Source organism: Geospiza fortis, unplaced genomic scaffold (genome assembly GCF_000277835.1).
Source record: "Geospiza fortis unplaced genomic scaffold, GeoFor_1.0 scaffold346, whole genome shotgun sequence".
NCBI lineage: Eukaryota > Metazoa > Chordata > Aves > Passeriformes > Thraupidae > Geospiza > Geospiza fortis.
In genome coordinates this window covers 3,125,202-3,136,672 of record NW_005054361.1, presented here as the reverse complement: position 1 = coordinate 3,136,672, position 11,471 = coordinate 3,125,202, and the positions used below count along the sequence as shown (strand labels likewise).

The following is an 11,471-nucleotide window of genomic DNA, read 5'->3' as shown; positions in this document are numbered from 1 at the left end:
GGCCAGAGCATTATGGAGAACAAGCGCTTAAAATGACCTTTCCTTTGCTTAATTCCTTGGCTATTATAATACTCATTTATTTAACAATCTTTTCCTCTTGAGTAGATGGTACAGTTTTCCCCACAGCTTCACAGTTGGAGTTATCACAGTTTCCAATGTACTTTCACACTATTGATGTGACTGACATTTATTCATTCAGCAGAACTATGTTCACATGGAGGAAATGTTTTGGTCATCAGGAATCAATATATTCATTAGCAACAAGACATCCCAGGTCAAAACTTCTTATTTTAATCAACAGCAATGAACAAAAAGGGTGCATGTTTGTCCAAATATTTGACTATGTAAAGAAACAAACCAACAAAACTTCTGGCACAAAAAGTGCTGAGAAACAGCAGCATATTTGTTCTATTTTTGCCTCCAGCAAAGCGAGTGATCTTAAGAATGAAGCTATTGTCCCTTCCCTCTGAAATACTCTCAGAATTCTTAAGTCTCTGAGACATGCATCTTCTGGCTCTTTGCCATAGGAAAATCTCAGCCTATGGCTCATAGGGACTGGGAGTTTGGGCATCTCTTTTCTTAACTTACCTTTAGCAAGGCAGCAACAATCTCTGCCCACAGCTGACCAAAAAGGAAGGAGAAATTCAGTTATCTAATGCACAAAACAGCCAAGTCAGAATGTATTGAAAGTACATTGCAATGTTCCACTGATTTAATTCCAAAGTAATACATTTACAGAATACATCTGGAGCTATTACAGAACACAGGTATGTTATAGAACATTGTGATGGTCTCACGGGTTTAGAGATGGGTGGTAACTCAATTAGAAATGCATAATGATCTCTGCCAATGGTATCTCTCCTTTCTTCATTTTCTTAAAGGGAAATAATACATATTCCGCAAACTGCATTTACTTGCAATTTACCTGAAATGTCTAAGACCCAGCTGTATTACCAGTCCAACAGTTAATACATACATACATACATAATTAGGAAATGAATACAACTACCACATTTACCTTTAGATTTTCCTTTTACCTTTCCAAGGTGAGCAGATGATGAAATGTACAGTAAACTTCTCCTTTTCCTTTTCTTTACCTACCCAACAACTTTCAGCAAATTGTTCCATGCAAAGCCATTAGTCTGAATGGTTGAAAACTGTTTCCTCCCATCAGTTGAGAAAAGTGTCTTAACAGAGAAGGCAGTGTTGCTGGATATACTGGAGCTTTCTTTATATGTTTCTAGATGAAAATGGGGTTTTTTTTAACATCATACAAATAGGAAATTACAACTTCAGTCGCTGAAGTACAGCAAAGTTTTATACAACTATAAAGCAGGATGTTCCAGAGCTGAAAGTTCTTTTTAAAAGGAAGTGTTTCCAGCCAGCTGATAAAGTTCTTAATGTTGAGCTCACTATCTTAAAGTCATTGTTGGGAATCAAATTATTTCAAATTAAAAATAAAGCATAGAAAGAGAAATGTGAAAGCTATGTCATCTTTGAATATCATCAATAATAAAACATCCAGAATATCTCTCTTTCACATTAAGTAAAATCAAGAACTGAGGGGCACAGAGGAGAAAAATCCCCAACAAAATATGTGAAAAGAGAAAGAGAAGAAATTACATTACCCCAGCTTGATCCTTGAAAAACAGAGATGAAAATATAGAAAGAGAAAATAATTTAAGAGTTAATAACACAAATATATAAAAATCACTGCACTCTTTTTTCACCACTTCTCACAGTGTTGAAAGAAGAACCAGACATTGACTTAAAAAACCCTTCTGGTGGGTACATATATATTGCCAGCAACCCTGAATAAAGGAGTGAAAAATGATTGAAATTAATCTTTATTTAAATTTGGAAATGTGGCCATGTATTCTCGACGTCTGATTGCAGTAATGCTGTTCTGCATTTCTCAACACTTTATGGGATTTCCAATGATTCTCACAGAAGTGTCCATCAGGAACCTACTGCAGCCACAGCGGCCCAAAGTGCAATGAACAGAAGACAGTTTAACACTAGATGGCAATACGCTTTTGCAAAATATTTATCTGAAGTGCCTGCAGATAAAGGCAAATATTCTTCAAGCTATTGTACTATTTCTTGGTTCTCATGCGTATTTAGACATACAGCTTTTCTTTGGTTTGCACTAAAATAAACTTGCATTTCATGCTCTTGTATTTTTCTCATTGTTTGCTTTAAATTAAGCTTAGACAGTACTCTGATCCAGGCAGAAGAGATTCATAGTTTAACTGAAAATACGTAACAAATTATTCACTATTTTGTGTGCGTGGAAAACATGTGAAGAATCATATGTGGAATGTTGACCAAATTTCTCCTGCTTGGCAAACTGTAAATCAAAAGGAAGTATGTTTTGTGGGCTACCATCTTCCTTCTACTGATATAAATCAGAACGTGAACCTAACCATGTACCTTTTAAACACAGGATTGCTTTGGGTAGCATTTTTCCCCACTACCTGAAGCATTAAACTTTCTTACCCACTTTTTGCTCTCACCTAACCAAATAGGTTCCACCAAAGCCCAAGTCTGTTAATGCTGTTGGAATAGCCTGGATTGTGCTACAGTTACCCAATGTACTTCGGGTTAAAAAATCAAAGCATTCTGTGCTTTATGTAGGGCTTTTCCCGATTCCTTGGAAAGCTCGACATGTTATAAATCAAATCAATAAACCTACACTTTGTAGAACTAAACCCACATTATAATTATCAGCTAAGCTGCTAAATAATGAGTAGCTTGGTTGTTTCCAGGAATTATAGGTATTTGAAGGTAATATTAATCTGTCTCAGCAGTGGCAGCAGCTCAGAAAGGCCTTGGTCAATTCCCTGCATGATTTTAGGTGCATCTTCCTTTTACTGGCACTTCTTTTTCTAAAAAATTGGGTTCCTTGAAGCTATTGCCACTCCCCCACACAACTATCCCAAAACAAAACAACAGGGTGATTGCCAGTACCATTTTGTCTGTTCTCCATCTTAGCTATTGCCCTCTGGACAGTTTGTCCCATATTTCTGCAAAAGGCAATTTTATGCCTTTTTTGCTCTTTATGGATGTGTCTGTGAAGACAAATATGAACAACACAAGATTATAGTAGGTAAGAAAATGGGACATTATTCAAGGTACTTTGTTGAGGCCAATTGAGATACCTGACAGAGCATTGTTACTTCTAAATTAAAGGACAGTTTCAAATTTTTATTACCCTGATATGCAATATTTATTTTAGTTTGATTTAAAGTGAGAGAAACTGGACATATGACCTAAAGGAAAAATACACAGTTTGTTTCTAACAGCCATATTTACAGTCAATGCAAATTTCCTTGGAAATGCCTAGGAGAGCTTTGAAACACACCACCACCAGCCAGTCTAGTCAGTATCAATAAACACATTGTAGTGACATAAAAGCACAGTCATCCATTTTAACAGTTCTGACAGTTTCATTCAGAAAATCTTTGTGGCAATATTTAAATTAATCACCAGCCTCTCAAGAAAACATCTGATAGAAAAATATTTGAAATGTGCCATGAAAGCATGCCTATGTCCTAGTATAAAATGCTTTACTGATTTAAGTGAAGAAGAGCAAATATAACCAAAACCTCCAAGAATCTGAAGACCCTGAAACATGATAACAGTACACGAACAGAACAGAAAGGAGAAGGAGGAGGAATTAGATCTGAAGGAACAGCTAATTTATTAATTCTTCACTACTAATTCAGGATTTAATATCAAAAAGTAAATCACACACATGGGTCAATGACACTGATTACCAGAAAGATACAATATTTATGAGAAATTGTTGGCTTATACTTTAACTTAGCTGGTATTTTTATAAAGGACTTTTTGTTTTTTATTCCAATAGAAATAAAAAAGTTATTGAGAGAACATTTACTCCCTCCCACATATTTGCATTTCAAATCTTGCAGCATTGTGCTAATGCATGATCAGAAATCATTCCAGCTGAGCAGAACAATTGCTTTAATCATAGCTATTGTAGCCTCTCTCAAAGTTAAATATAGTTATTAAAATTTAAAGAAAGCAGCAACCCAAACCCCTCAGGTATTCTAAGGTGCACAAGGACAATAGCTTGATGCTTGATTACACACAGGGAGGTTGTTTGGACTGATGTCAGCACCTGCATGAAACACTTGTTCTTTACGCCCAAGCTAACAGCTGTGGCCATGGCTGGCTGGAACAAAATGTTCTTTCAGCACAAGTAATATTTCATCTCTCACTGTCAAAACAACATGATCCTGCTGGTCCATACAATTCATTAGCAAGTCTAAATAACTAGACAGTGTCACTGGTGTAAAGGCCTCCCATCTCCTAGCCATTTGCTCCAACCCTTACTTCTTTCCTGCAGTGGTAGCCTGGTTATGGGATACAGCCATCCATTACACTCATGCAAGGTTACTTGAATTTGTCCACAGAATTTTGGGGAAAAAAAGAATAATGGAATTTTGCACTGCACAAAATTCAGGTTTGTGACTCACTGATGGCCCAAGATCAAAACAAGAACCACCACTCTGTGGAATACTGCCAACAAACCCTTGTTCTGGTATTATAGTAATCATCTGTTAAAACACAACTACCAAACTGCATCTTAATTGCCAACTCCACCATGTCAGTGTATTTTATGACCAAAAGTTGATGAGTCATAGAGAACTGGAGAGAAAGTGCCCACATTTGAGAGGAGGGAGTTTTACAGCCCAGCAAAACTCCAGATTAAGGTGCTGAGAACATCATCAGTGGAAGACCAGCTGTGTAAACACAAGGAAAATATACCTAGATTAAGTTCATCAGCTTTTAAACAGTTACTCTATATTTGCATCAGTGTAACAGAGAAGAAGCTGGCCACTATGCAAAAAAAGTACTTTGTCTCAGATGACATCAAGAGTGCAGCTTTGAACCCAAAAAGAAGGCAATTGCCTAGAACACTGAATGGCCTGAGAACAGCCACAACAGTAGTCCTTACAAGTCCCAACAATGACTGCTGTCTCCTCTTTTCTGCTGCAATTCAAGGAAGAACAGAGAATATGGGGTAATAAGGGATGTATTCTGACAGCAGTAACAAGGACATGATGCACAGCTCTCAAGAGCCCCAGGTACCCATGAAGATCACTTTATTTGCAGGACAAAGCTACCCCATTTTGTTCATATTCAAAACAAGCCTTAACCCAACTCCTCAAAGCAGCTGGACATGCTGCTAACTCAGTCTGAAAATGTGCAGAAAAGAGTATTATTGAATGAGTATTCTTGCATGCCAACATTGAAATCATTAACAGAAAAGGTGTATCTGATTGGGGCAGAATTCATGTTGAGGCAGGGGTAGCGTGTGCCTGAGGCAAGGCATGGTGACATGATATGCCTTTGTTTTCCAAGCACAAAGGACCAAAGAAGCCTCTGTTAAGTATTAGCCAAATAAAGGCAGCTGATTCCTACCTATTTACCTATTAAGCCAGTGGCTTGGAGTCAGATTTTTTTTGTTGTTGTTCGGACTGTTAGTTTATTGCAGCTGAAGAAATTATACCGTCGCTTTTCTTCATCATTTAACCATAGCATGTAAGCAGGAGACAAAGAGGTACACTGTAAACCAGAGCAAACCTTGAACTCTCTTGACACATTTAGCCTTGATCTGACTGGAGCTGAGAAAAGAAGATGGGGGAAAGTTATGGAAGCAGACATGGACACCAAAACTACAGAAGCCACAGAAACATGACTTCAACACCAGAGGCTGGAATAACAATCCCACTAAGGAGTTGTTTCAGGCAGGGTTAAGAAGGGGAGGCAGGGTTGGCAGGTTGAAACCTTCCTCCACCTGCCTCCTTCTCCCCACACTGATTCTACACTGGAGTCTTCCTCTAACATTCTTGTCACTGTATCTTCAACCAACTCTGACCCTTCTCCATTGTCAATGAAGAAGTAGCATCTCAAGCTGCAAATCCAATCCTACCCTCTAAATACCAAACAGACTTGATCCTACACTTAAAAGTGGGGGGAGGGGGTGAGCATCACAGCCTGGAAAGGATTCTTTCTATTGTAATTTGGGGCTAGAGGGCAAAATTTTGTTCTCTGGATTAATAAGCTTTAAAATAATATACTAGCACTTAAGCCATGAAACAGTTTTAAAGCACAGGAGCATTGTTAATGAACATTTGCATTCCCTCAAAAATGTCAAAGATCCAGCAGCTTCAGATATCACAGTACAGAACACAACACAAAGCTGTACTTTTATTTGCTTAGTAATATTATGTTTATCATGATACCATAAATATTTCATCAGGTTTATTGGTAAGATAAAGGCATGTGATCTACACCTCATATATTATCCTTTGTACTCCCAAGGAAGAGAGAGGTACAGGAGGTACAGTTATTACCTTTATCATTATCTTCTCCTCTTCCACCTTCAGCTGTTCCTTTAACACAGGCTGCAAGCATATTACAGACGCAGTTACCTTTACTTTGGAACAGCTAGAGTTTACACACCTCTCACCATGGCACAGCACACTGTTTCATTCTCCCTCTGTGACCTTCAACAGGAACAGAATTAATCAACATGGTGTACTTAAAAACAATTCCCGCCCTTTATATGTCTCTTCTCACAGAATTAGAAGCATCAAGATCAGATCAAAGCAAACATCAGCTTTAACACTAATATCTTTTTCACATTTTGTTAACATTTTTACACCAATATTTACACTAATTTTTGTTATCCTCAAAGTAAGAGTAATTTTACCTTCCTAATTAGAGAAGTCTCACATAAAGGGTGAGACAATGGATACTTGAAAAGATGAAAGTTAAATATTTCTGCTTCTGTTGAAGACCTGCAGTCCCTCCTAGACATGAATAGCGTATATGAAGAACCTGACTGGAGCCTTGCAAATCTGAGAACTTGCCTAATTTTTCTGAGTTGGTCTATTTTGTCTTGCAGAGAAGTGTATTTTAGGAGTAGTGTCTGATGCCATGTTCTCTAGAAACAGCAAAATACAGACTCTTTAGAGAAATTTTTGAGGTATGACATATACAGGGTATGAATAGCTTCAACCTGTTGACCCATATCCCCCCAGGTGCCTCCAAATTAAGAAAAAAAAGGGCATTTTCTTTCTCAATAAATGTAACTACCCACCACACTTTTCTATTAATAAATCTGTTTAAATGGTCAGAGATAAAAGCAGAAATGAAAGTGTGACACCTGGATGTTTCACAGAGGAATCTCTTTAGCTCTGACAGATGTGAAAGATACAACATTGTTTCATCAGAAAGGAGAACTGATCCCCATAGAGAAGTCTGTATCTAATAATCACAAGAAAAGTTTTGGTTTGTGCCTTAAACTAGTTTGGGATTATATAACCTTTTTGGGTAGCAACATGATAATTTGTTTTCAATAATTTCTTTTAAATTCTTACAGAGAGCTTTTGATGACTAAGAAATCAGCCTCAATTTTAACATATTAACAGGACTTTCATTAATACATTAATGGACTGAACATAAATCAGTAACTTGCAAGATCAAGCCCGTCTCTAGCAACGGTGTCTCTGAGCCAGATTTTTTTTCTTTTTTAAAATATACTGGGTAAATAACAGAAACAACTCTTGATATATGCACACTATAACAATAAGAGTGTTTGCAGCAAGAGAAACTTGAAAATTTTAAATTTAACTAACTGTATGAAATTCTAGGGGATAGCTCTAGAAAACTAGAGTGTCACATGCTTAGCCACTAGAGACAATCTACTAAAGAGACTGAAAGTTCATTAATATATTTTTATTTTTTTGCAATGAATTTAGGCTCATTCCTGTTCCTTTGCAACAAAACCTTCTATTGCTTATTCCTCCTACAAATCACAGCCAAATCCCAGGAAAATCCAGAGAGACTTTATAAAAGGACATTTGTTAGCACTGCCCCTTCTAGTACTAAGTGTTCAAAGAAGATTGGGAATATTAGGAATGCAGATGGTTTAATAGCCCTTTTGCATACTGTAAGATACCCACAGCATTTTCATATTTGGGAAGGCTGACTGACCCATACTAAATCCTAGCTAAATAACAGAAGGCAACCTCCAGCTCTTTACATTCACCTGCCTTGCCAGGGGCAGGAATTAGAGAGCTCAGAGATTTCACTCCATGCAATACATGGGACACAGAAATTGAGTACAAAAGAGAAATACACTTTTCATTTCATGAGTTCCCTGAAAAGCACTAACCCTAGAAGAGGACAGAGAGGCAACTTCACAGCCCATTCTCAGATTTCACTAAGCATGACTGACTCCACCCCTCTTAGCCATGTATCTACTGTATCACCACATCCAGCCAGGGACCTTGGTGTGCAAAATAGCTGAAAGCTCCCCTCAGGATGAGAGCAAGGCAGCTGGTCTGTGGAATTTGGAGTCTGTGTTTCCTGTTCTGTCTTTTCTGCATCTTTCTTCACCAAACAACAGCTAAAAGAAAACTGAAGTTTGTGTCCCTAGTAAGTATGGGCAAATGAAATTTCTTCAAAACCTGTCACTTACTACTCTTCTTGTACTCTAGGGTAGAGAGGAGGGGAAAACTTTTCAAATATTTAAATGCTTCCTCCATATTCAAAATTCATTATTGTATTGTCCAAAAAAAAATCTTAATTTTGAATAATATTTTATAATTTTGTCTAATTTGTGCACTCCTACATGAACTTACTTTCTAGATGGATATAGAATGCTTCTTTTATAGAACTAAGTGAAAAATAACACAGGATTCTGTTTTAAATGTAAAAGAGGATTTCATAAATACCAACTAAATACCAACTGCGCAAAAGCCCTCTTTACCATGGAAGAGTTTCCACTTTTCCAGTGGTTTCAATGGACTAACATAGAAAGTAAATTTCAGTATGTGAAACTCAAGGTTTCAATGACATTCAACAAGCAACACAGAAACCAATGCTTTGAAGCTAATGCTATTTGCAATGGTTATGATTTACCATTTGTTTGCAGGAAACCTGAATCTTATTCTGAACATCACACACACACAGATCATTAATATTAGCTTTTTTCTTGCAGTTTTTGATTTAATTTCTCCCTGCTTGGATTAAGAATTTTTTTTTTAAATCTTAAAATTTTAGAATCATATGGCGAATTATTCTGCAAAGAATAGGAAGCAGAGAATTCATCATATGAATGAAAAAATCCAATGTACCTTATAAATACAGCTTTTATCTGAAGTGAAATTTCAAAACAGGTTCAATGTTTTCAGAGCAGCAGTTTAGCCTGTATTTACATATTAGATAACACTTTTATCACCCCTTGTGATGAAAAAGCCAACATATGACTTTTTAAGGCTAATTTCTGCCAAGTAAGAGAATTTCACAGGACTCAGCCACAGAACTGTCACTTTTAGTAATAGTTTTGTTTTTTCCTTTTGAATCCCAATTTAGTCATACCAAAATACTAATGTTCAAATATCTCTGAAAAATTACTAACACACTTCTGTTTGTTTTCTGTTTATTTAATATTATGGTCTATACCTTCTAAAATACATAAAACCTCTTTAAAATATAATAGGATATCCTGTAGTTTTTATAACTTGCAAAAATTTATTTGAGCTAATTTATTCTCAAATGCCAGAAAAGAACCAGTTATGTTTGTCTAAATAAATTAAACAGGAAATGTAGCTATCTAAATTTAAGGCAAGCACCATTAATATACTTAGCATCTGTCAGATACAGTACTCACTGTCATAGCATATTGCTTGTGACTACACTAATTAGTAATAATCACCACAAAAATACCAGTAACAAAAAAGGAACTTCATTTCTTTTATCAGGTGTTTCGCCATGGTGATCATACCCCACAGGAGTTTTTCCCAACTGATAAGCACAAAGAAATTGCAAGACAACAGGGATATGGCCAACTTACCAAGGTGAGTTTGTTTACCTGGGCAAAGAACTGGAATATTGAAAGATGTTGTATTGATATTTGGGAGTTGGAACTTTGCTTTCACTTCGAGAAAACCCTTATTAAGTTGCTACTTAAGGACAGCCAAGGAACTTATCAGTAAACTACAGCAACATCACTCAATAATTTTGAATGAAACTGAGTCAGCCTATCCTGGTCCAGTGTCAGCATATTGAGCTTCTTGATTGCAGACCAGGATCTTCTGGGAGGAGCCAGGCACTAGTGACTATCCCAGTTCACCTGAGACCATAAAGGAAGATTTAACCATCAGTAACAGAAGGTGATGGAAGTGCTTACAGACACAACCCTCCCTCAATCTCTGCTGAACAGGAGTGCTTCCTTACTCATAAACTGTTAAAGTTCAGTACAAGCAGAAGCTTTTCTTATGCTATGCCCAAGAAAGTCGATTTAAAACTCAACTATTTTAGTGCAGGCATTTGTGGAATCAGCTGTTGGTAGTAACCAGAAGCAGCACAGATACTGTATCTGACAGATGCTGTGCCTGTAACTTCTATTAGCTGCCACCTCTTACAAATGGAGCCACAGGTGAACTGTGCTATCAGACTGCAAGGCAATATTTGGACACTGGGTATTTTTTCCCCTCCCACAGGCAGGACCCACTATGTCTGTGTGCTTGTGCTTCATTCCTTTTTTCCCAAGATATGTTATTTGGATGGAAAAAGCTGCCAGTTATCTGCCCAGCACTCAGAACCAGGCAGTCTCCCTGAAGTAGTTTAGAAGTGCCAGAAGTCTGGTTGCCCCAGACAAATGGCTACAGTGCATATGGAGGCAGACCTGAGGTGTGTCTCTGTGTTAGGAACACACACCTTATGTCCTGTGGGTCTCTCTCCTAAAAGAACTTGCCAGGTCTCCACCAAAATCAGAATAGAGCAAACTGCCTGAGGAGTTCCTCTTCCCCACTGTTCTTAGGAGGCAAAACTGGTTTCCAAAGCAAAATCAGTGCTGTTTCTGCTCATGTCAACTCCCTTGAAGAAACAGGAGTAACAGCGCAGCTTCCCAACTCAGCTGTGACACAATCATTCCATATAAACGCTATGCAAGTTCAGCAACCCATGCCAGCTTGCTCCAAGGCATAGAAGACTTCAAGACCCAGAAGTCAGGACTTAATAACATCAACATGCATATTAGGCAAGTTGGGGCAGAAACCTAAACGACACATACAGCTTAGGAAACTGGATGCACAATTCCAGCAAGAGAAAGAGGTGATCATATGCACACACAGCAGGTCCTGAGTAACTCCCAGCTGACTTGGCTTTGAGCAGGAGGTTGGACTAGAGACTTCCTGATGCCCCGTTCAGCCTGAATTATCCTGTGATCCCACAACTTAGAAAATTGCTTTAGGAAGCAACGAGTAATCACTGTACTTGAGATCCCAGTGTAGAGTAATGATTACATGAGCTAAGTGGAAAATATTTAAATTTAGGCCAGGTACTAGTAAAAATATGGCAATATAGACTATTACAGGGACACTGTGTGTGATTGTGGTGGAGTCAACACCCCAGGGGTCTTTAAGGAA

The 11,471-nt window shown here is 37.7% G+C and overlaps 1 protein-coding gene across 1 annotated transcript in view; it reads left to right on the top strand.

Annotated features, from left to right (window-relative positions):
- The first annotated feature begins 8,361 nt into the window (after window positions 1-8,361).
- LOC102032839 (prostatic acid phosphatase-like) overlaps window positions 8,362-11,471 on the top strand; it is a 13,961-nt gene continuing 10,851 nt past the window's right edge. Inside the window, exons 1-2 of the mRNA XM_005423950.2 lie at window positions 8,362-8,475; window positions 9,804-9,899. Coding sequence (XP_005424007.1) covers window positions 8,362-8,475; window positions 9,804-9,899 — 210 coding nt within the window. The remainder of the gene's footprint in view (window positions 8,476-9,803; window positions 9,900-11,471) is intronic.